At 40.2% G+C, this 27,312-nt stretch overlaps 2 protein-coding genes across 2 annotated transcripts; both read left to right on the plus strand.

Annotated features, from left to right (window-relative positions):
- Window positions 1–1,722: 1,722 nt before the first annotated feature.
- LOC139732916 (uncharacterized) lies at window positions 1,723–27,312 on the plus strand. Its single transcript, XM_071643753.1, has 7 exons — window positions 1,723–1,835; window positions 12,108–12,275; window positions 13,035–13,202; window positions 14,840–14,947; window positions 16,270–16,317; window positions 26,035–26,390; window positions 27,198–27,312. The coding sequence occupies exons 1-7, from the start codon at window positions 1,746–1,748 to the stop codon at window positions 27,310–27,312; spliced, it is 1,053 nt and encodes a 350-aa protein (XP_071499854.1). The 5' UTR covers window positions 1,723–1,745.
- On the plus strand, window positions 17,271–18,173 carry LOC139732908 (uncharacterized; the record flags this gene model as incomplete). The annotated part of the gene is made up of 1 exon (XM_071643746.1): window positions 17,271–18,173. A coding segment is annotated over one exon (903 nt), but the record flags the coding sequence as incomplete, so codon positions are not given.

Here is a 27,312-nt window from a genome sequence, read left to right on the forward strand (position 1 = left end):
TAAATATTCATAACCCCTTTTTGTTAATCATTGTATGTATTAGATTGGTTGTTATTCTTGTTATTCATTTGTTTGTTTGTGCCTTATATATGAATTGTACCGCGCATAATTAAAGAAGCATGTGTTTTTGATGCGCTTTACGAATGTAGCATTTATTATTGATGACACTAAAGTTGATTCCTAATGCTGACGTTTCTAAGGGCTTTAATCCCGAAAGAAATGAGGTATAAAGTACCAGCATCATGTGCATACGATATAACAATAGCAACACAAGAACAACAAAATTAGGATTGAATAAACAGATAAGTTTTCAACAATGATTTGAACTTGGTCAGCACTTTAATTACGAATATGGATAGGGAGTTTTTTCTTACAAAGAGATGGGAAAAAATCAAACATATCGCCGTAGCCGCTGCGGGTATATAGGTGCGGGGGCCATGTGATAACTGGAGAGTGAAGGAAGAACGGAGAGAACGGGTTGAAGTGGATGAGCAGAAGGAAATCAAATCTTTAAGAAAGTATGAGCAAGATTATTATATACATATATTTTAATGGTCATATCAATAATGTATTCCTTATATTATGTTGCTGCAAAGCTTCAATCAATAATACACAGTTATGGACCTGACATCTCCCCTGCTGCATCAGAGGCTTACGCCAAGAGTATCTGCACCATGCCAAACCTTCAGACGTTATTGCTTTTCGATGTCAAGATAGCAGACGATTTCTTTCTTGCCCTCTGTACATCAGCAGCAGGATCGAAGGTATATGTATCTTCTTTGCTTCTTTTGGTTTTCAATGGATGGTAAACCTTCTTGCAATAAAAAAACAACAACACAAAAACAAACAAACAAACAAATGATTGAGATACTAAACGATGTTTTCGCCGTGTTGGACTAAAAAGAATAGTCTGTTTCTTTCCATGTTACATAGTCTTAGCAAAGTATTTCATGTTTATAGTTGTCACCTTGATACGTTTATGACAGGTTCATGGGACACGATCACGTAATGCGAATGAAATGATAAAGGAATGGAAAGAAAACCTGCTTTTCCGTCTTCCATCATCAAGATGAATATTCATAACCCCTTTTTGTTAATCATTGTATGTATTAGATTGGTTGTTATACTTGTTATTCATTTGTTTGTTTGTGCCTTATATATGAATTGTACCGCGCATAATTAAAGAAGCATGTGTTTTTGATGCGCTTTACGAATGTAGCATTTATTATTGATGACACTAAAGTTGATTCCTAATGCTGACGTTTCTAAGGGCTTTAATCCCGAAAGAAATGAGGTATAAAGTACCAGCATCATGTGCATACGATATAACAATAGCAACACAAGAACAACAAAATTAGGATTGAATAAACAGATAAGTTTTCAACAATGATTTGAACTTGGTCAGCACTTTAATTACGAATATGGATAGGGAGTTTTTTCTTACAAAGAGATGGGGAAAAAATCAAACATATCGCCGTAGCCGCTGCGGGTATATAGGTGCGGGGGCCATGTGATAACTGGAGAGTGAAGGAAGAACTGAGAGAACGGGTTGAAGTGGATGAGCAGAAGGAAATCAAATCTTTAAGAAAGTATGAGCAAGATTAGTATATACATATATTTTAATGGTCATATCAATAATGTATTCCTTATAGTATATTGCTGCAAAGCTTCAATCAATAAAACACTGGAGAGGACCTGACATCTCCCCTGCTGCATCAGAGGCTTACGCCAAGAGTATCTGCACCATGCCAAACCTTCAGAGGTTAAAGCTTCTCTATGTCAAGATAGCAGACGATTTCTTTCTTGCCCTCTGTACATCGGCAGCAGGATCGAAGGTATATGTATCTTCTTTGCTTCATTTGGTTTTCAATGCATGGTAAACCTTCCTGCAATAAAAAAAACACACAAAACAAACAACTAAATAAACACGTGATTGAGATACTAAACGATGTTTTTGTCGTGTTGGACTAAAAAGAATAGTCTGTTTCTTTCCATGTTACATAGTCTTAGCAAAGTATTTCATGGTTATAGTTTTCACCTTTACAAGTTTATGACAGGTTGATATGGGACACGATCACGTAATGCAAATGAAATGATAAAGGAATGGAAAGAAAACCTGTTTTTCCGTCTTCCATCATCAAGATGAATATTCATAACCTTTTTCTTTTGTTAATTATTGTAAGTATTAGATTGGTTATTATACTTGTTATTCATTTGTTCGTTTGTATCTTGTATATGAATTTTACAGCGCATAATCAAAGAAGCATGTGTTTTTGATGCGCTTATGAATGTAGCATTTATTATTGATGACACTAAAGTTGATTCCTTATATAGCGCGTAATGCTGACGTTTGTAAGGGGTTTAATCCCGAAAGAAATGAGGTATAAAGTACCAGCATCATGTACATATGGTATACCAATAGCAACAACAAGAACAACAAAATTAGGATTGAATAAACAGATAAGTTTTCAACAAGGATTTGAACTTGGTCAACACCTTAATTACGAATATGGATAGGGGGATTTTCTTGCAAAGAGATGGGGAAATAAAAAAAAGAAAAAAAAGAAAAAATCATATCGCCGTAGCCGCTGCGGGTATAAGTGCGGGGACCTCGTGATAACGGGAGACTGGAGGAAGAACGGAGAGAACGGGTTGAAGTGGATGAGGAGAAAGAAATCAATCTTTAAGAAAAGATGGATCAAGATTATTTCATGTCTTGTAAACAATAAGCAGGACTTTAAAGCTGATACGTTGATGTATGGGGAGTAAATAGGGGGATTGGAGAACTGCATGGAGTAATGTGGTCATATCATTAATGTATTAATTAAATGTTGTTGCTGCAAAGCTTCAATCAATAACACACCTTTGCGGACTTGACATCTCCCCTGCATGTTGTATCAGAGTCCTACCCCAAGACTATCTGCACCATACCAAACCTTCAGACGTTACACCTATACAAAGTCAAAATGGCACATTTTTTTTTCTTGCCCTTGTTACATCAGCAGCAGGGGCGAAGGTATCTTCTTTACCTCATTTAGTTTCCAATGCATGGGAAACCTTCCTGTAATTAAAAAAACAAGCAAACAAACAAACACGTGATTGAGATACTAAACGATGTTCTCGCCATGTTGGACTAAAAAGAATAGTATTTTATGTTTATAGTTTTCACCTTTTTATATTTATGACAGGTTGATATAGGACACGATCACGTAATGCAAATGAGATGATGAAGGGATGGAAAGAAAACCCGTTTTTTTTTTTCCATTTTCCATCATGAAGATAGATATTCATAACCCTTTTGGTTAATTACTGTATGTATTAGATTGATTGTTATACTTGTTATTCATTTGTTTGTTTATATTTTGTATCTCCATTGTACAGCGCACATAAAACATGCGTTAGCTTTATGAATGTAGCATTTATCATTGATGACACTAAAGTTGATTCCTTAGCGCGTAATACTGATGTTTCTAAGTGCATTAATCCGGAAAAAATGAGGACAGATACAGCATTATGTGCATTAACAGCAACAACAACAACAACACGAGACATGAAAACTCGTCACATTGAGGACGAGTTAGGTGATACGCTTGTGGTCATCAGATGACAGTCATCTGTGATCGACAAAGAAAAGAATGTGATATAGGCACCTTGAAGTTATATTGAGCGTGCATGCGAAACCGTTTCTGTAACCACTCGGCCACGGGTCATCCACGGAAATGGTAAGACAGAAAAACAACAACAATGTATAGATATAACGGGGGGAAAGTCAATGCCCACTCAACTAACGCGGCCGTGTGAACATCTATTGCATTGCTAGACGGAAAAGCGGCCTTGTAACGACTGAGGTCGCTATACCATTTCTGGCAACTTGGGAAAAATACGTCCCGCAGACATAAAACCTATAATCGGCTGGTTTTGATACCTTGCCTTTAATCACAATTTTCAGTGTAATGACGTCATCAAATTACAAAACAATGACATGGTCTTGAAAGAAAATTGTTCAAAGTACAACACCTCAGTCGTCGTCATTACATACTATGATCGGTTTGACAAAGTCAACCTGCAAAATTTTGCTGCAGTCGAAGCAATGTGGTCTCCAACACACAAAAAAGAGGGATATGGCGTGTGTGTGTGTCTGTGTGTGTGTATAGGTGCGTTTATATACGAACGTGATTTCTACATGGACGAATATGTAATACAAAATTGAAGAAAAAAAAACAGTAAAGTAGCTAAGTATTTTGTTTCGTGATCTTGTGAGGTTCGAACCCGCAACCTCACGTCTCTGAGACGTCGCCTTTAACCACTCGGCGACACGTCTCGACGGGAAAATATGGGGAACGTTATGGACTTGAAAGACAGTTGTTCAATATATAACACATTCATCATACGTTGTCAGTTTGCTATTGACATGACGATCTATCACATGTTGTTGTTGTTGTTTTAGATTGTGGAGCTCTCTGCCGGGTGGGCAATTTGCTCCAAAAAATATAATTATTCAGATATGCCTGAAATTTAATTATAAAAACCTAAACTACTTTAAATTATTTACAAAAAAGCAAATTACATTTATTTTCATATTTACAATGATATATATACAACGGAAGGAAGGGGACAGGGTTCCGGAAATGATGTCATCTGCCTACTCCTGCATCGAGAGAAATGCAGGGTTACGTATATATCTATCTATCTATATATCTATCACATGAATATGAGGGAGGCATTAGTACCTGTATGAAATTATTATAGGCATGGTTATCAAATTGCCCTAAAATATCCTTATAATTGCCTTATTTTTACACACAGTTACGCTATCCCTTTAAACTCGTCACAGTTTAATTAGAATCATTAACATCATACATTAGTACCATATTCAGTTCCATAGCTGATCACGTTTGCTAATCAATTAAGAGTAATTGTCTAGAATGTGTCATATGGCCAACCTGTATACACACGTATATACACACACACAATGCTAAATGTATGTATCAAACATCTGTAACACAGCTTTGAACTAACTATAGGAATTATCGCTGCACTTATCATCCATACTTTTTATCACTATCTGAAACTCCACAAAAACCACTAATTGACAAATAATCATCAATACAGAAGACTGAATACCTTTTTTACAATGTATAGCTTGTTACATGTATAAATCAGCACAAAGTAACCACGACTACATTGTGTTACTGAATTGATATGAACAAATTTCATTTTGTTACAGTATACTGTATCAGTTTGAAAAGCCCAACCTGCAAAACTATAATTTTGCAGCAGACGAAGTAATGCAGTCTCCAACGCAAAACAAAGGTATACTGTGTGAGTGTGTGCGTATAGGTGTGTTTACATGCAAACGTGATTTCTACATGGACGAAGGTGTAGTACTCCATTGAAGAAAAAAAGTTAAAAAAAAAATATTATTTTCTTTCGTGCTCTTGTGAGGATCGAACCCGTACGTGTGCAACCTCACGTTTCTAAGACGACGCCTCTAACCACTCGGCCATACGTCTCGACGAGAAAATTAGAGGAACGTAAGCTTATGTAAGTGAAAGATGAATCACGAATCGTTTGGTCCGCATTCCATTCTCATTTTCAGTTTTAAATTGCAAAATTGTCAACCTCATGAGGAGATTTCAAAGAATAAAATGCATGATTACTGCAGCTTATCGTCACATCTACAACATAAATAAGTTTCAGAGGAAATGAAGCAAAATCAGCTGAGATAAAGGTGCTTAAACGTTGTCAAGTCAATGCATGGTTTCTAAAAAAATCACCTCCCATAGACAATACACGTAAACTTGTCCGATTTTGCGTCTTTACCTTTAAACACAATTTAAAGCATGATGACGTCATCAAATTTCAAAACCATGACATGGACTTGAAAGGCAAATGTTCAAAGTACAACATATCTGAATTTGGGATAATATTGAGCTTAAACAACAGAGATACGAGCAAATGAATGTCAGAAACAGTACCTCAAAAAAATTAATTCCACTTTTTTGATTTCAGATGACGATATGATGACGTCATAATGTAATTATGGAAATAATGATACTTGAAACGTCAAGTCCAATTTATATGCTTTTGTAATATGCAATAAAAACATAGGGTCACCTGACGTTTTAAAGAGCTATGGCGAAATAAACAAAGACATGTTTTTTCACTATATTTGCACATAGACGCGCAGGCGAAATTTGAACTTTGACGCAAGTGCATTGCTTTGTTATTTGTAGGAATCGATTAGAAATCAATGGATATTGTTGCTCAAAGTATCAGGAATCCAAATCTGTCAAAAAAAGTGTATTTTCATGTTGCTGACGCGCTGTGCGCGCGAAAATGCGCGGACGGACGCGCACGCGCAAAATTGTTTGAAACGCATAAAATTGTCTGAAACTTCGAGATTTCCCATTGGAAAGTTGTTTTGAGCCTTTTAAAATTTTGACGCGCGCTTACGCGCACTTAATGATGTCCTAGGTAATTAGCATCAAAAGAAGTAAGATAGAACGTGACCTGAACTTTATGTCCACAAAAAATGATACAGAAATGACCTTTAGTTATGAAGTTATGATCGATCATGTAACATGGTCCAAAAATCACAAAATGGCGCCTAGACGACGTCATAGATATGTTACTGTCATGAAAACCTTATTGTGGCTAGATATTGTCATGAGACATGTTCCCTGAAAATGTCATGTTATTCCGTAATGTCATTCTTGAGATATTGATGACACAAAATTGTCCAGAAAGAAAGAAGAATAACGAGACATGAAACTCGTCACACTGACGAGTTAGGTGATACGCCTGGGGTCATCAGATGTCGGTCATCTGTGATCGACAAAGAAAAGAATGTGATATAGGCACCTTGAAGTTATATTGAGCGTGCATGCAAAACCGTTTCTCTAACCACTCGGCCACGGGACATCCCCGGAAATGGTAAGGCAAAAAAGAAATGTATGGATATTACAGGGGGAAAAAGTCAATGCCCACTCAACAATCGTGGCCGCGTGAACATGTATTGCATTGCTAGACGGAAAAGCGGCCTTCTAACGACTGAGGTCGCTATGCCATTTCTGGCAACTTGGGAAAAATACGTCCCGCAGACATAAAACCTATAATCGGCTGGTTTTGATACCTTGCCTTTAATCACAATTTTCAGTGTAATGACGTCATCAAATTACAAAACAATGACATCGTCTTGAAAGACAATTGTTCAAAGTACAACACCTCATTCGTCGTCATTACATACTATGATCGGTTTGACAAAGTCAACCTGCAAAATTTGCTGCAGTCGAAGCAATGTGGTCTCCAACACACAAAAAAGAGGGATATGGCGTGTGTGTGTGTCTGTGTGTGTGTATAGGTGCGTTTATATACGAACGTGATTTCTACATGGACGAATATGTAATACAAAATTGAAGAAAAAAACAGTGAAGTAGCTAAGTATTTTGTTTCGTGATCTTGTGGGGTTCGAACCCGCAACCTCACGTCTCTGAGACGTCGCCTTTAACTACTCGGCCACACGTCTCGACGAGAAAATATGAGAAAGTTATGGACTTGAAAGACAGTTGTTCAATGTATAACACATTCATCGTACGTTGTCAGTTTGCTCTTGACATGACAATCTATCACATGAATGTGAGGCAGGCATTAGTACCTGTATGAAATTATTATAGGCATGGTTATCAAATTGCCCTAAAATTTCCTTATAATTGCCTTATTTTTACACACACTTATGCTATCCCTTTAAACTCGTCACAGTTTAATTAGAATCATTAACATCATACATTAGTACCATATTCAATTCCATAGCTGATAACGTTTGCTAATCAATTAAGATTAATTGTCTAGAATGTGTCATATGGCCAACCTGTATACACACGTATATATACACACACAATGCTAAATGTATGTATCAAACATCTGTAACACAACTTTGAACTAACTGTAGGAAGTATCGCTGCACTTATCATCCATACTTTTTATCACTATCTGAAACTCCACAAAAACCACTAATTGACAAATAATCATCAATACAGAAGACTGAATACCTTTTTTACAATGTATAGCTTGTTACATGTATAAATCAGCACAAAGTAACCACGACTACATTGTGTTACTGAATTGATATGAACAAATTTCATTTTGTTACAATATACTATATCAGTTTGAAAGCCCAGCCTGCAAAGTTTTGCAGCAGTCGAAGTAATGCAGTCTCCAACGCAAAACAAAGGTATACTGTGTGAGTGTGTGCGTATAGGTGTGTTTACATGCAAACGTGATTTCTACATGGACGAAGGTGTGGTACTCCATTGAAGAAAAAAAGTAAAAATAAAAATTATATTCCTTCGTGCTCTTGTGAGGATCGAACCCGTACGTGTGCAACCTCACGTTTCTAAGACGACGCCTCTAACCACTCGGCCATACGTCTCGACGAGATAATTAGAGGAACGTAAACTTATGTACGTGAAAGATGAATCAGGAATCGTTTGGTCCGCATTCCATTCTCATTTTCAGTTTTAAATTGCAAAATTGTCAACCTCATGAGGAGATTTCAAAGAATAAAGTGCATGATTACTGCAGCTTATTGTCACAGCTACAACATACTTAAGTTTCAAAGGAAATGAAGCAAAATCAGCTGAGATAAAGGTGCTTAAACGTTGTCAAGTCAATGCATGGTTTCTAAAAAAATCACCTCCCATAGACATAACACGTAAACTTGTCCGATTTTGCGTCTTTACCTTTAAACACAATTTAAAGCATGATGACGTCATCAAATTTCAAAACTATGACTTGGACTTGAAAGGCAAATGTTCAAAGTACAACATATCTGAATTTGGGATAATATTGAGCTTAAACAACAGAGATACGAGCAAATGAATCTCAGAAACAGTACCTTAAAAAAATTAATTCCACTTTTTTGATTTCAGATGACGATATGATGACGTCATAATGTTTTATGGAAATAATGATACTTGAAACGTTATGTCCAATTTATATGCTTTTGTAATATGCAATAAAAACATAGGGTAACCAGACGATTTAAAGAGCTATGGCAAAATAAACAAAGACATGTTTTTTCACTATATTTGCACATAGACGCGCAGGCGAAATTTGAACTTTGACGCAAGTGCAATGCTTTGTTATTTGTCAGAATCGATCAGAAATCAATGGATATTGTTACTCAAAGTATCAGGAATCCAAATCAGTCAAAAAAAGTGCATTTTCATGTTACTGACGCGCTGTGCGCGCGAAAACGCGCGGACGGACGCGCACACGCAAAATCGTTTGAAACGCTTAAAATTGTCTGAAACTTCGAGATTTCCCATTGGAAAGTTGTTTTGAGCCTTTTAAAAGTTTGACGCGCGCTTACGCGTCCTAGATGACGTCCTAGGTAATTAGGATCAGAGAAAGAAAGATAGAACGTGACCTGAACTTTATGTTCACCGAAAATGATACAGAAATGACCTTTAGTTATGAAGTTATGATCGATCATGTAACATGGTCCGAAAATCACAAAATGGCGCCTAGATGACGTCATAGATATGTTACTGTCATGAAAACCTTATTGTGGCTAGATATTGTCATGAGACATGTTCCCTGAAAATGTCATGTTATTCCGTAATGTCATTCTTGAGATATTGATGACACAAAATTGTCCAGAAAGAAAGAAGAACGAGATATGAAACTCGTCACGCTGACGAGTTAGGTGATACGCTTGGGGTCATCAGGTGTCGGTCATCTGTGATCGACAAAGAAAAGAATGTGATATAGGCACCTTGAAGTTATATTGAGCGTGCATGCAAAACCGTTTCTCTAACCAATCGGCCACGGGACATCCCCGGAAATGGTAAGGCAAAAAAGAAATGTATGGATATTACAGGGGGAAAAAGTCAATGCCCACTCAACAATCGTGGCCGCGTGAACATGTATTGCATCGCTAGACGGAAATGCGGCCTTGTAACGACTGATGTCGCTATGCCATTTCTGGCAACTTGGGAAAAATACGCGCCGTAGACATAAAGCCTATAATCGGCTGGTTTTGATACCTTGCCTTTAATCACAATTTTCAGTGTGATGACGTCATCAAAGTACAAAACAATGACATGGTCTTGAAAGACAAATGTTCAAAGTACAACACCTCAGTCGTCGTCATTACATACTATGATCGGTTTGACAAAGTCAACCTGCAAAATGTTGCTGCGGTCGAAGCAATGTGGTCTCCAACACACAAAAAAGAGGGATATGGCGTGTGTCTGTGTGTCTGTGTGTGTGTATAGGTGCGTTTATATACGAACGTGATTTCTACATGGACGAATATGTAATACAAAATTGAAGAAAAAAAGTAAAATAGCTAAGTATTTTGTTTCGTGATCTTGTGGGGTTCGAACCCGCAACCTCACGTCTCTGAGACGTCGCCTTTAACCACTCGGCCATACGTCTCGGCGAGAAAATATGAGGAACGTAAACTTATGTATGTGAAAGCTGAATCGGGAATCGTTTTGTCCACATTCCATTCTCATTTTCAGTTTTAAACTGCAAAATTGTCAACCTGATGATGAGATTTCAAAAAATAAAATGCATGATTACTGAAGCTTATTGTCTCAGCTACAACATACTTAAGTTTCAGAGGAAATGAAGCAAAATCAGCTGAGATAAAGGTGCTTAAACGTTGTCAAGTCAATGCATGGTTTTAAAAAAAATCACCTCCCATAGACATAACACGTAAACTTGTCCGATTTTGCATCTTTACCTTTAATCACAATTTAAGGTATGATGACGTCATCAAATTTCAAAACCATGACATGGACTTGAAAGGCAAATGTTCAAAGTACAACATATCTGAATTTGGGATAACATTGAGCTTAAACAACAGAGATACGAGCAAATGAATGTCAGAAACAGTACCTCAAAAAAATTAATTCCACTTTTTTGATTTCAGATGATGATATGATGACGTCATAATGTATTTAGGGAAATATTGATACTTGAAACGTTATTTTCAATTCATATGCTTTTGTAATATGCAATAAAAACATAGGGTCACCTGACGTTTTAAAGAGCTATGGCGAAATAAACAAAGACATGTTTTTCGCTATATTTCCACATAGACGCGAACACGAAATTTCAACTTTGACGCCAGCGCATTCCTTTGTTATAGGTCAAAATTGATCGGAAATCAATGGGTATTGTTACTTAATGTATCAGGAATCCAAATCTGTCAAAAAATGTGCATTTTCATGTTGCTTACGCGCACTGCGCGCGGAAATGCGCGGACGGACGCGAACGCGCGGAACGCTTAAAATTGTCTGAAACTTCGAGATTTCCCATTGGGAAGTCGTTTTAAGCATTTAAAAACTTTGACGCGCGCTAATGCGCGCGTAATGATGTCCTGGGTAATTAGCATTAAAAAGCAAGATAGAGCGTGACCTGAACTTTATGTCCAACGAAAATGATACAGAAATGACCTTTAGTTATGAAGTTATGATCGATCATGTAACATGGTCCGAAAATCACAAAATGGCGCCTAGATGACGTCATAGATATGTTACTGTCATGAAAACCTTATTGTGGCTAGATATTGTCATGAGACATGTTGACTGAAAATGTCATGTTATTCCGTCATGTCAATGTTGAGATATTCACGACACAAAATGTGCCAGAAAGAAAGAAGAATAAAAAGAAAGAAAGGAAGATTTTGACAAACACAATAGGTGATACGCTAAAAGCGTATCACCTAATAAAAAGAAATAAAGAGAGATTTTGACAATCACAATAGGTGATACGCTGATAGCGTATCACCTAAATAATAAAATTAGGATTGAGTAAACAGATAAGTTTTCAACAATCGGGTTTGAACTTGGTCAACAATACCATTACGAATATAGATAGGAAGTTTATTGCAAAGAGATGGGGAAATACTGTAGTAACCGAAAAAGCCCTATCACCGTACATGTAGCCGCTGTTAAGGAAGAACGGAGAGAACGGGTTGATGTGGATGAGCAGAAGGAAATCAAATCTTTAAGAAAATATGAGCAAGATTATTATATACATATTTTTTAATGGTCATATCAATAATTTATTCCTTATATGATGTTGCTGCAAAGCTTCAATCAATAACACACCAGGAGGGACCTGACATCTCCCCTGCTGCATCAGAGGCTTACGCCAAGAGTATCTGCACCATGCCAAACATTCAGACTCTACAGCTAAAGGATGTCAGGATAGCAGACGATTTCTTTTTTGCCCTTGATACATCAGCAGCAGGAGCAAAGGTTTGTTCTTTCTTTGCTTGATTTCCAATGACTGGGAAATATTTCTGCAATATAAAACACACACACAGAGAAAAACAAAAGAACAAACACAGGCATGACTGAGATGCAAAACGATGTTTTCGCCCTGTTGGATTATAAAGAATAATTTGTTTCTCTAAATGCATTGCCATATTATATAGTCTTAGGAAAGTACTAGATAAGTAGATACTAGATTAGTAATGACACTGAAGTTGATTCCTTGTATTGTGCGTAATACTGATGTTTTTAAGCGCAATAATCCTTGGGGAAAATGAGGTAACGTACAGCATTATATGCATATTATATAACAACAGCAGCAACAAAAAAAAGATTAGAATTGAGTAAACAGATAAGTTTCCAAGAATGATTTGAACTTGTGAACACTTACATTACAAATATAGATAGGAAGTTTATTGCAAAGAGGTAGGGAAATAACAGAAAAAAGGCCATATTGCCGTAGCCGTTGCGGGTATAGGTGCGGGGACCACGTGATAACTGGAGAGTGGAGAAAGAACGGAGAAAACGGGTTGAAGTTGATGAGCAGAAGGAAATCAAATCTTTAAGAAAAGATGGGCAAGATTATTACATATCTTGTAAACAATAAGGAGGATCTTTTAAAGCTGATACGTTTATGTTTGGGGAGCCATTGAGGGAATAGGAGAACTGGTCAGAGTAATGTGGTCATATCTTTTTGTAATGGTCATATCATTAATTTATTCCTTATATGATGTTGCTGCAAAGCTTCAATCAATACACCACGAGGGAGGACCTGACATCTCCCCTGCTGCATCAGAGGCTTACGCCAAGAGTATCTGCACCATGCCAAACATTCAGACTCTACAGCTAAAGGATGTCAGGATAGCAGACGATTTCTTTTTTGCCCTTGATACATCAGCAGCAGGAGCAAAGGTTTGTTCTTTCTTTGCTTGATTTCCAATGACTGGGAAATATTTCTGCATTATAAAACACACACACACAAAAGAACAAACACAGGCATGACTGCGATGCAAAAAGATGTTTTCGCCCTGTTGGATTATAAAGAATAATTTGTTTCTCTAAATGCATTGCCATATTACATAGTCTTAGGAAAGCACTAGATAAGTAGATACTAGATTAGTAATGACACTAAAGTTGATTCCTTGTATGGTGCGTAATACTGATGTTTTTAAGCGCAATAATCGGGGGGGGGGAATGAGGTAAGGTACAGCATTATGCGCATATGATATAACAACAGCAACAACAACAACAACAACAAAATTAGAAATGAGTAAACAGATAAGTTTCCAAGAATGATTTGAACTTGTGAACACTTACATTACGAATATAGATAGGAAGTTTATTGCAAAGAGGTAGGGAAATAACAGAAAAAATGCCATATTGCCGTAGCCGTTGCGGGTATAGGTGCGGGGACCACGTGATAACTGGAGAGTGGAGAAAGAACGGAGAGAACGGGTTGAAGTTGATGAGCAGAAGGAAATCAAATCTTTTAGAAAAGATGGGCAAGATTATTACATATCTTGTAAACAATAAGGAGGATTTTTAAAGCTGATACGTTTATATTTGGGGAGCCATTGAGGGAATAGGAGAACTGGTCAGAGTAATGTGGTCATATCTTTTTGTATAAATGGTCATATCATTAATTTATTCCTTATATTATTTTGCTGCAAAGCTTCAATCAATGATACACCAGGAGGGACCTGACATCTCCCCTGCTGCATCAGCGTCGCTACACTCTTTCATATTTTATAGGAGGTTTTTATTATCTCAAAAAATAATCATCGAAAAAACGTTGGAAACCTCTAGACCCATCTCAGCCAAAAGTGTATCACCCATCTCATAGTCTACGCAATGTATTTAACTCTCAGGGATGAAGGGAAGCTAATGACACTAAAGATGATTGTTTGTTATCACTACTCTCACGATCTTTTCTGCATTCGTCCTGCAGCAGCATGAGAGGCAGGGTTGTCTCATTTTTTTTTTTAATTTACTTCAGCTCATTTCTTTCAAACGTTTTTCTAGTTTACAGAACAGTTGTATCATAGACAATGACGTAATTGGATGAGGTAACAGGTCATATTGTGTGTTTGTTTGTTTTTTGTTTTTGTTTTTTGCCTTAAAAGCCCACTGCCCCCAAAATTAAGTGTTAAAAATGTTCGTACCCTCCTCTTGCAATCTGTAACCAAATATGTGCATTTCTGTCGGAATCAAAAGGATATGTTAATCTTTTCCCATAATATCATTTTTCTTCCTCATATATTTCTGCAAAGCTCCAGTCAATTAGACACTGTGGCAGACGTAACATTTCCCCTGCTTTTTAGAATGAAACATAAAATGAGACAAATATTAAAGATTTATTCAGTTGTACTGGGTTTTTTTTTTTTTCTAGTGCAAAGGAAATACCAGAATATGAGTAAAATATAAGGTATCATCTGTGGAATTATCAAGCACCACAAAGTGCCAAATTACTTTCCTATTATGTAATCGAGATTTTACTGGCAGTAACTTCTTACACGATCAGCACTACATCGATTTTGATCCTTAATTAGATCCAGCGAATGGAACTGCTCGGAGCTTCCATGTCGGCTAGTATTCTTCACTCCGTTTTACATCTACCATGTCTGAGTTCCCTTACTGTTCGAGATGTTAGGAACAAGGTAAGTTTGAAGAAATTTTACAAGGAAATCGGGTTTGCTTCAGGCCGTGAGATCCATCTGTAGTGAGATATTCGTCGGACCATTTGTGACTGTAGCTGGACTGGCAATGTTTCTTTTACATGTACATAATTTATTATAGCTTTATGAACAATATTCATTTTCTAAGTAATTCTTCTTCTCTTCTTCTTCTTCTTTCCGTCTGGTACAGTCCGCCGCTGGCGTATTATCGTACCTTGTGCTTGTCAAGTGCTGAATGCCCATTATGCAGTTAAAAGTCCTCTACAATTTTGTATGTGCAGCTAAAAACAAAACAGAAACTCATTGGAGCTTTATGAGCTGCAACTTCTTCTTAAAGATTTCGAAGGAGGTGCAGCTACATTTGTACTTCACCTCTACTTCACTGTCTTGTACCTCAACTATGGAGGAAAATGACTATCCTACTCACTCTTAAAATAATGTTCTTTTGAATTTTGCTTGAACCAATAGTTTACTGGGTGAAGATGTTCACAATTTAAAAGACGGATCGAATGCTACTAAATCAGTACCAAGACGTGCGTCTAGTCTTGTCTGAGTAATTATACACAATACCCTGGCACTATTGACAGATCCAAGCATATTTGCTGCCCACCATACTTCACTTTCGACACTTATAGGTGCAAGAGAGTATTATCAAATGTAGTTTACTAAGCTAGATTCTGTGATTTTCCCAAGAAGGGACATAGCGAAATAGATTCATACTTAGCCGTCGCCAAGAAGGCCACTCAAGCTAGTTTGATACAGCAGTGATATTCATGTGTGCTTTGTTGTATAATGTATACTCTTTACTAATTAAATACTTCAGCGTATGGTACTTCAGCATCAGTTTACTTGAAGGTTAGCTGTTTTCTGTAAAAGTGCATGAATGAAAGTGGGGGTCTAAATTAACGTTTATATTATATGAATGATTGGTTCAGATAATGAGATTCAAGTGCCAATGCTAGTCCTTATTGTCTGATTATATTATTTTTCCTCATTTTTTTTTTTTTTTTTGCTACTACAATGGTAATGTAAGGAGATGTTCGTCAACCTTCCACCCCACTCGGTAGCTGTTCATATATCTCGTTCTCTTTCCTCTTATTTGTCTCTTCCTTTCCCAGCTCCATCTTCACCTTTTCCCAGCACAAAGTTGTTGCTCAATCTGTCAGGTGTTGCAACACTGTTTATGATATTTTGATTGTCTGGTTGTGATAAAATCAACATTTATATACTTTAGCTGACGGTATTTTAATTTGATTTCTGTTAATGTGAGAGCAATGATTTTGCTACTTTAATTTGAACTTCAGATTTCCATGTCACGTCTTGGAAGCAACAAGGAAAAAGCTGAAAATGAGGTTTGTTCTAGAATTTTCTCTCTCTCTCTTCTTCCTTAAAAACGACAACTAGAATCTTGCATGCACTCTTCCGAAACTGACTTACGCACAATTGTATATCAATGCTGCTCCCATGTGCCTTAACAAAGATCAGGAAAATAGATGTGTTTACCTTTGACTTTCAACAAATAAAAAAATTGTGATAAAGGCAATATGCTGTCATCAGTGAGGAAGAAAGGAATCATTTTTCTTTTGTGATCACCATCCATATAACGCTGGTGTGCAAAGGGTGAGATGAATATAGAGCAGGAACAGACAGTCATTACAAGGAATTTAATGGGTTTTAACGGACTGCAAGGAAGTTAAAACAATTTACTCTTGAAGGACACAGTAGCGATGTTGCCGGGCAGATATAGGGCAGGGGGGATTACGCAACAGGTGACCCCTGCTCTTGCTGCCCCTCTCGTTTGCGGGGGTAAGCGCACGCGGTGAAGAAATTGCTTAGGTAGCGTCATTCGATGGTGGTTTGTCGTGGAAGCAGGAAGTAATTGAGGCGGCTCCTAATATTGGATTTCGTGCATTGTCTTACACATTGAACTTCGAAACTTTGTAGTTTTCTATCATCTTCGTGCTACTTTCCCTCCCTTGGAACTTTTTTGGGTATACCTTCTTGCCTTTGAAATATTGGATATCATACGTGAACTTACATCGTCGATTCTGGGGCACTGTCTTTGCATTTTCACATCGGGACGTTTGGGCCTAAGTTAATATCATCTTAGTTCTGCATATCACAACGCCGGTTCTGGACTTTCACTATGCCGAAGTCGCGGAGTAAGATCATGAAGAAGGTGATGGGGAAGGAGCCGCCAGCGCCGCCCTCGTCGACGCGTCGTCGTGGGCGAAAGACAACCAAGAGTGGGGAGGAGGACCCGGCAGCTGGTCAAGGCGGATCGCCTGCAGCATCCGGTGAGTATAGTGTGTCTGCGTGTGGGCATGGTGACGCCTCTTGGCCCACCGTGGTCGACGCGGTGGTGCGTGAGCACCACGTGGCAAGCAAATCGGTAGATCTTAGTCCGGTTGGTCAGTTGATTGACCCACCTGACACTTTTGATGCCCTTCCCCAAGCCTTGTCGTGCGTAGGGGATGAGCTGGGGAGCGTCGTCCCCATGTCGGTTAAAGAGAAAATTTGGAAGGGGGAGTTTCTTGATTTGGGCATCCTCCTCAAATCCGACGTAGGTTCCCTGAGTGAGGAGGCGTCATTCAGCCTCGTGCAGGCTGGAGGATCTCTGCAAGTCAGGAGCGCGAGTCGCACCCCGCAAATTGCAAATATTGATATGTGGACGTCGGCCTTTCTGACATACGCTTCGGTGTATGTAGAAAAGCATGGAAATCGAGCGCGCGAGTTGTTCAAATATATGGACACAGTTCGATCAATCGTGCGCTTCGGAGGCTATAATTGGCGCACCTATGATGTGCAATTCAGGCTGCGGCAAGCGCGACAGCCGCTCCGTGCGTGGGCGACTATTGACACGGAGCTGTGGCTAACCGTAGCCACAGCCCAGCCCAGAGCAGCGTTTCGTTCGTATACTCCGTTGCAGCCCTTTCGGGCGGGAGCTGGGTCAGGAGCCGCCACGTCATACCTGCGAGGTCGTCGCGGGGGGCCTTCCTCACCCCCGAGAGATAGGAGAGCGGGGGCAGATTTTGCACGCGGACGAGCCAATCACTGCTTCGCATTCAACGCGGGCTCTTGCAAGCGGGCGATCTGCAGATTCGCACATGTCTGCGCAAATTGCGGCTCCTCTACCCACACAGCTCAAGCCTGCACGCGGGGCGCTGTCAATGGCACCCAAAAAGACTCTCGGCCCATCCCCAATTAACATTGAGCGCGTGATCCCCTTTCTACGCAATTATCCGGATAAGACAGCTGCAGTTAACATTATTGAGGGCTTTCGTTTTGGTTTCCGTTTGGGTTATACGGGGGAGCGGGTCGCTCACGAGTCACGGAACCTGGTCTCAGCGACAGCACACGCGCAAGTTCTACATCGTAAATTGTTCAAAGAGGTTAGCCTGGGGAGAATAGTCGGTCCATATGTCTCACCTCCTTTTCCAAGATTTCGCTGCTCCCCAGTTGGGGTGGTGCCAAAGAAGGTGCCAGGGGAATTTCGCATGATCCAACATCTGTCAGCCCCTCGCGGTGCATCCGTAAATGATTGCATTGACCCGCGCGATTGTCAGGTCAGGTATTCTACTTTCGATGACGCCGTTGACCTCGTAACGCGTTTGGGGCAGGGGGCAGTCATGGGAAAAGCGGACATACAGTCTGCCTTTCGTCTTATCCCCGTGCATCCTGATGATTTTGAGCTACTGGGCATGCGCATAGATGGTCTATATTATTACGATCGTTGTCTTCCGATGGGCTGCTCGGCGTCGTGCGCGATTTTCGAGCGTTTCAGTACCTTTCTTGAGTATTGTTGTAGAACTATCGCTGAGTCGGATGGCGTATTGCATTATTTGGACGATTTTTTCTTCGCAGCTAGCTCTCGACGTGAATGCGCCAGTCTAATGCGTTCTTTCCTTGCAATGTGTGAGCGGTTTGGGGTGCCAGTGGCTAATGACAAGACTACGGGTCCTGTCACCGTTATCGAGTATTTGGGGCTCACAATCGACTCTGTTTCGCTTACTGTACAGGTCCCAGCAGAGAAGGTGGTGGCTTTGCGCGCTGATCTAGAGGAAGCCACCTGTTGCCAAAAGCTTACACTCCGGCGTTTGCAGTCGCTAATAGGCAAGCTTAATTTCGTCTGTCGCGCGGTCGCACCTGGGCGAGCGTTCTTGCGGAGACTAATTGACCTTACAATTGGGATAAAGCAACCATTTCATAAGGTTAGACTGACCCGCGGCGCCCGAGAGGATTTGCGTGCGTGGCTCACCTTCTTAATGCAGTTCAATGGCACCGTGATTAGATCGGCAAGCGAATGGACTTCGAATAGCGCGTTCAGTTTTTATACAGACGCTTCGGGTAGCATTGGGTTTGGCATCTACTTCGATGGGGAGTGGGCGCAGGGCAGATGGCCCGCCGGGGTGCTGCGGGAAAAACATTCCATCGCATATTTGGAGTTTCTTCCCATTGTCATCGGAGTGCAAGTTTGGGGAAAGCGCATTGCTAATCAGAAGGTGCTGTTTTGCTCAGATAATCAGACGGTAGTGCATGTCATAAACAAGCAGAGCTCTAAATGCCCACGCATTATGGCCCTGGTCAGAATTTTCGTAGTGTGCTGCCTCGAGCGCAACATTTGGTTCAGAGCACGTTACGTCCCCGGTTGCCGTAATGACATAGCTGATTCTTTGTCTCGTTTTCAGATGGAGAGATTCCGTTTGTTGGCACCACAAGCAGATCCCCACGAGACCCCCCTGCCACGCCAGCTGTGGGAGAGCTTGTGCTAGAACGAGAGAGACTCCTATCCCAATCCCGGGCTGCTAGCACGCACAGCACGTATACACAGGCATGGGAATCTTTTCAATCTTTTCGATCGGCTTATCATTTCAGCCTCAGCGCTAACCCCACGCTCGAGCAGATTGTGCAATTTATAGCCTACCTGTCCCTTAACGGTTACGCAGCTGCCACGTTGGCCACCTATATCGCGGGGCTCTCCTTTCATTTGCAGTCACGCGGGCTACGTGACGTCACACAGTGCTTTATCGTTAGGCGCATGCTGGACGGCAGCAAACGTGGTCGCATCTCCAGGGACGTGCGCTGCCCGATCACCTTACCCATATTAAGCCGCATGCTTGCGGCTCTCCCACACGTGTGCGCTTCGTCATTCGACGCGTTGCTGTTTCGAACTGCTTTCCTAGTAGCTTTCTTTGCGTTTCTCCGGGTTGGGGAATTTACCGTCCGCGCCCGAAACCACACCCCCACTCTCAGATTGATTGACGTTCGCCTGCACAGCGGCAAGGCAGCTTTGGAGCTACACCTCCGTTCTTCCAAGACTGACCAGGGGGTGCTGGTTGTTATATAATCTTGCCTAGCAACGAATCCAAGAGCTTATGTCCAGTTGCAGCCGCTAGTGCCTACGTGGCTGTGCGTCCACGTGGTAGCGAAGCTTTCTTCGTGCGTTATGACGGGGCCCCCCTAGTTAGGAAGGATTTCAATAACATATTAAAGCGCTGCGTGGAGTTCGTACGCCTCCCAGTCGCACTATTTTCTTCTCATTCGTTCCGTATTGGAGCGGCCACGTCAGCTGCCACGGCAGGCATTCCGGATGCAAGGATTAAAGGCATGGGCCGGTGGTCGTCTAATACATTTAGACGCTACATCCGAATTGATAAGATTTTCTCATAATAGCGCACATTATTGTGGCGCTTATTGAGCGTTTCGGGGTTTACAACCCAAGTAAAGTTTTGGTTTGAAAGCGAAAATAAGTTTTTATCAATCTTTTGAAAGCCATGTTCTTCACTCTTAGCTTTAATTATATGTTTCAAGTTGTGGTAAGGGCTACCCAATCGTTATTATCGTATACTGAGAGTTGTAAACTGAGAGTTATCAATATGCCAGTGCATTACAGTTGCATTACAGTTGCCGAACGCTGTCTTACATTAGTCAAAGTACAGATAGGGCAACAAAGTTTGTTTTCATGCCAAAGTTAGCACCCTCCCCCCCCCCCCCCCCCCCCACCCATTTCCATTTCGGATACCGCGCTTCTCGTCTCTTTTTCTCTCTTTCTCTCTTATCACAATACAGGCGTAAGAGTGATCGCAGACGGGGATTCAGGGGAGCGACGAAGCGGGCTCGGGCTGTCCTGCTGGGACTCGCTCTTCGGACATGCATAGTAATAAGGTCATTAGCATCTCCACCTTCGCGTTGCTGCCTGGTCGGCTCCGTTTCCACAGGAGGTCAGAATCATCGACTTTTATAGTGTGCGTTTACACAGGAGGTCAGAATCATCGACTTTTATAGTGTGCGTTTCAACTCGGGGCAACTTTATCCTATCATTCCTTGGTAGTCGCTGTCAGGCAACCATGATATCATCCCACTACCGATCTCGAACTGCCTGGTCTTTGTGTTATACATTGTTCCGAATGGATTAAAGCACGATACATACGAACTAACAAACAGACAAGCCAAAAAAAAATAAATAAATAAATAAATAAAGCAATATTCTCGCGTCATTATAATGTCAGCCATGGGCTGGAGCACAGGTGTATTTAGCGGCAGGGAGCAATATTCTTAAATGGACCCAAACAGGCCATGGCATTGACTTTCGACAGAAGCCGGTTCCCCGCAGGATTGTAGGTTCTGCTTCCTCTTTTCCGCGTTATTCGGGTTTACATACTTGACTGTTTTACCTTGTATCATACATTCCCTTGTTTGGGCCCTTCAAGACACAGTTTAATATTGTGGCCAACCGTTCTCATATAATAATGTTAACTCTATTGGCATGGATTACAACTAAACACGTAGATAAATGAATACATTAGTAAGTAAATAAATTAGAAATATAATACAAACTCGTAAAGTAGCGGCCCGTCAGTGTTGTGCCATCTGGATTATTGTTCGGCCGTGTACATTCATGTTTCACTATTATAGGTGTATATATGTTATATGCTAGTCTGGGGGTAGCGGGCATGCTCTAGTAGGGTCTGGATTGGTTGCGTATGAATTTAGGGGATTATAAAGGAGCTGCTCCGTTGAGCTCCTTGGATGATTGGAGATAATGATGTCCGTACTTCTCGGTGACTCTGTTATCCTATGGCGGCGGACCCTGGGGGTCCGTTTGGCCGTATTTTGAAAAAATTAAGCCGCTATAGGATAACATCTGCTTTAAAGTACAGTTTGAATCGTTCATAATTATATTCCTCTCGAGGTAAAGGGGGCTTTGTTCTGGTAACATACTTTTGGATGCAATTCTATTTACCGGCGAGTAGCGAAGCAGGCTGACCTTAGTACCACGAGGATGGATTGTTATCTAAGCCCTCCGTAAATATGCGAGTCTTGGGGCAGTCGCGCTGGTCGGTGACTGCTTCAAGGCGCGGACGCAAGGGATCGGAGTTGGTATATGTGCCCTCGTGAAGCACTTGTTAATGCGACCAGAACAGGTGTTTGGGTTTTATTTCCTGCCAATTTCGCTATCGGTGCGGCGGGGCAGATGGACTTTTACGGGTGGCTTTGCTTTCGCTTGATATACCAGTTGAGTAACATTGGTTTACTATATGAATTAAGGGCCCTTGTCACAGAGGCTATAAACCCCCTTCATCTCGGGATGCATAATGCTGTGAAGTGTATTACTATTGTACGTGTTTGGAATGGTGTAAGAAGTTCTCACTATATCAAAATGTATATGCAAGATCGAACTCGTTATTATGGATAAGCACGTTGTCATTCGATTGTATGGATTATATAACTTATGGCTTCCACGATTAAACCACCATAACCGCAGATTTGGTCTTCCATGTCTTTTTATTGTGTCGTACCAAGGAGTAATGGGTTTTAACGGACTGCAAGGAAGTTAAAACAATTTACTCTTGAAGGACACAGTAGCGATGTTGCCGGGCAGATATAGGGCAGGGGGGATTACGCAACAGGTGACCCCTGCTCTTGCTGCCCCTCTCGTTTGCGGGGGTAAGCGCACGCGGTGAAGAAATTGCTTAGGTAGCGTCATTCGATGGTGGTTTGTCGTGGAAGCAGGAAGTAATTGAGGCGGCTCCTAATATTGGATTTCGTGCATTGTCTTACACATTGAACTTCGAAACCCACCTCCTCCCCGTCCGCCTCCTGCAAATCTTGGATTGGTATTTCATTTCTTATGGGTGTTTCGATAATTGATAACAAAGTACATAGGGGGCAAGCTTACCTACTATTTCCATACGGTCGTCGTAATGGACGTTTCGGTTTGATGGAAACGGATGTGCCGATTAATGATAACATGTCAGGGAGGCATGGGTTGTAAGGTAACAGTGGGATAGTGTGGCCATTCTCAAGAGCGTAGCTTGGTTGCACCGCGCAGGTGGACCGCAGGGGAATTTTCCGGCGACATTTTCCCTTCATAATAAGGGTGGTTGAGAAAGCTGAAGGGTTTTTTGCTGGTTTTTCGCCCCTGCTTGGGGGTTGCCACACTTTGCGGCCGTATTTTGAAAAAATTAAGCCGCTATAGGATAACATCTGCTTTAAAGTACAGTTTGAATCGTTCATAATTATATTCCTCTCGAGGTAAAGGGGGCTTTGTTCTGGTAACATACTTTTGGATGCAATTCTATTTACCGGCGAGTAGCGAAGCAGGCTGACCTTAGTACCACGAGGATGGATTGTTATCTAAGCCCTCCGTAAATATGCGAGTCTTGGGGCAGTCGCGCTGGTCGGTGACTGCTTCAAGGCGCGGACGCAAGGGATCGGAGTTGGTATATGTGCCCTCGTGAAGCACTTGTTAATGCGACCAGAACAGGTGTTTGGGTTTTATTTCCTGCCAATTTCGCTATCGGTGCGGCGGGGCAGATGGACTTTTACGGGTGGCTTTGCTTTCGCTTGATATACCAGTTGAGTAACATTGGTTTACTATATGAATTAAGGGCCCTTGTCACAGAGGCTATAAACCCCCTTCATCTCGGGATGCATAATGCTGTGAAGTGTATTACTATTGTACGTGTTTGGAATGGTGTAAGAAGTTCTCACTATATCAAAATGTATATGCAAGATCGAACTCGTTATTATGGATAAGCACGTTGTCATTCGATTGTATGGATTATATAACTTATGGCTTCCACGATTAAACCACCATAACCGCAGATTTGGTCTTCCATGTCTTTTTATTGTGTCGTACCAAGGAGTAATGACAGTTACTACCCATTAAATACATACGTAAATAGTGTTTGAAAGATTGTATGTGCACTTCATACAGAAGTATTTATGACGGGAAATGCAGGATGTCTGGATTGTATGAATATTCCATTTTTTGCTATTCAAGCACAGCGCTGAAAACAAAAGAGTTTGCAAATACATGTATTATCACATTGTAGAATTATATGTGGATCTGAATGATTTGTTATTCATAGTATTTGAAACATGAGTGCCCATTTCGTGATCATTGCGGATATACTTGCGAAATTCCTCGATAAGGGAATGAGAAGGTAAGGTTGGGAAGGATCAAACGTTGTAGCCCCACTTTCATAACTTATACTTATCCTACTTTTTTTCTTTTATAAAAGAAAATGATAAACAGTTCACTGTTAGGTCTTCCTCCAACGTTTTCTGTGAATCTCAATTAATTTGCAGGTAATTATCAAGGATAGGCAAAAACTATGTTCAGTTCAGTTCAGTTCAGTTTTTATTTCTGCATTTCAAAATCAATACAAATCAACAAATCAACAAAATACTTACATAGTCATTTACACAGCTAATATTCGTAACGTTTGGATCTTACATACATTCTTTTTTTTTCAAGAACGAATATCATATATGAAAGGAAGCAATAGGAAATGATAAAAATGAAATGCAGGGGACCATCATCATAAGCTAAGCTTGACGAGGAAGATGGCCCCAGGTAAAGAGATACATAAAGAAAATCTTGCCACTCACTGAGTGGGGGGTAATTGTGCAAAGGGCACAACGAAGAGATACATAAAGAAAATCTTGCCACTCACTGAGTGGGAAGTAATATTGTGCGAAGGACGTGCGGTGCAGTGCGGTGTGCATTGTGTTCGGATGAATCTTGGTTTGTACGTTGAGTGTTATTTTGTGTATCAGTGTGATGAGGTGAATGTTACTTCAGTTATGGCCGTGAACTCATTGTTTAGGGTGTTTGTTGACCAGGTGGTATGAATATTTATGTGTCTGAAGTATACTGGATTATGAGGGTGTTTTTTAGTTCTCGTTTGAAAATGTTCAATGACGTACGTTGTTTTAAATTAGGGGGTAAAGAATTCCAAATATCTGGTCCATTGTGCTTTAATGATTTTTTGAGCTAAAATGATTCTGGGGTTTTCGAGTCATTTATTTGTCATACTACACCTTTAATCCTAGTTACAATGTAAGATTTCAATGATATTGGGCTTCATCTGAAAAAAATAATGTTGTCATTGAGCACTTTATGTCTACAGTATCTTGTGAAAAAAGTGGCGGGGATATAAATATAGCAAGCCAAATAAAGTTCTCTTTTGAATTGAATTTGATATGTTATTAACATATCTGTGTATTTCTTTGTGCGTGTTTACAAGATGTTGTAACACTAAAGCATGTCTACTGCATTGATAGATGAGCGACCAAACAGAATAAAGCAGGATTGATAGAGTGAGAAAATAATGATCGATGATGCCTCTCATACAATCCACATGTATCACTGTTAGGATGGTGAAGATAACTGGCATTTTGTATGATATACTTGTTTTTATAGACCGTAATTTGCTTTGTGTTCCTACGACTATTTAAGCACTGTGGGTAAAGGTTGTAATTTCTTGTCATTTTTAGTTCGAGGTGTAGACACAGACAGTTGTGACATAAGTTTTATGGGAGCATGCAATTTTGTTTGCGTCGCATCGAATTGATACGATTCGAATAGGCTAGGGATGTATGCAGTGCTTACATTGTTTTCTTCACATTTTCTTTGAAATGACAAAATTTACGACTACAAATGTATACAATTCAAAAAATCGTTCTAACTGTCATCTCATTATGAGACCTGTGACTAAAGCAGCAGTGAGTGCATGTAAACGCATCCATTCTTCTCATCTTTTTTCCTTACTTTTCTTCAGAGTGGCTTTGTGAGGAGTCCTATCGTTCATCTTGGTGGAGATCTCAAATCCCTCTCACTTCTCAAACAGCTAAATGTGGTCTCCCTGTGCCCCAATGTGGAGAAGGTCTCTGTTTACATAGAAGAAGGAAGCTCTTCCTTCCCTATAGACAATGCGTGGCCGCTCTATTCTCACAACTTAGAGCTCAACCTGCAGGGTGTCATATCAGAGGTTGTAAGCAACGGTCATTTACGCCAGTCCTTACTCGCACCACCTACAGTAACTAGGCTGTCTGTGACGGACGAGGATGTGGGCAATGAAGAAGCCAAGAAGTTGATCAGATCTCTGAGCTCTTACCCTCATCTCAAGCATGTATCGTAAGTTTTAATAAAACCTAGTATCTCAAGCTTACTTTCATGCAGTTTATTCACTTGACTTCAACTGTAATTACTTTCCATCCCACAGAAGGGTGAAATGAAATACAGAGCATGCATTACGCAAATGATATCAATTTGTCAATTTCCAAGAAATATGTGTACATGACATAGCTTTGTTAAAGTTGTATTCCTCAAACTATTTCCATCTGCACAAACTTGCTTCGTTGGATATCACTTGTGAATGATAGATATCAATTCCACTTTTAAAATCTGATCTGAAAATTAAACACAAATTTTATATAATTATGCTCCAGAGAATTCTGTGTTACATAATTTTGAATGGAGTATGTCACTTTCTGTGGAGGAACGATCAAGGGAATATATAGGGTGTAAGAAGTCAGAATTCATATTACATTCTAATATATATTTTAGGAAGTAAAAAAAAATACAGAGAAAACGCAATGGTGCATGTGTTCCTTTAAAATAGGATTCCTTTAATCAAGACACATATAGCTGGAAAGGTGTGAACTTTTGTTCGTCTTTTTGGGAAGAGATTGGTTTTCGCATTAAAAAAAAATGTTTTAACAAACAAGAAAGAAAAGAGCATACATGAACGAAGAGGGATTGCTATTGAATATTGATATATGTTTGTGATGCATATATTGTTACGAAGCAGCTAAATGAGCGCATGAATATTGACTCGCTGGCTACATGTAGATACTGTTCGCTTATCATAAATACCCAGCATCACACGGATCAATGTACACATTGCTTTTGTTGTTTGTTTCTTTGTTTGTCTTACTTCAGGCTGATCAGGTGTGATACATCTGAGGATCTTGACCCATTCTGCAGAGAAGTCAACGCAGAAGGGAGGCTTCTCATTTCAGTTGAGCACGGAGAACCAAGTATGCATCCCAGTTAA

Source organism: Diadema antillarum, unplaced genomic scaffold (assembly GCF_040938485.1).
Source record: "Diadema antillarum isolate AM-2024a unplaced genomic scaffold, OU_Dant_1.0 seq00000455_RagTag, whole genome shotgun sequence".
Taxonomy (NCBI): domain Eukaryota; kingdom Metazoa; phylum Echinodermata; class Echinoidea; order Diadematoida; family Diadematidae; genus Diadema; species Diadema antillarum.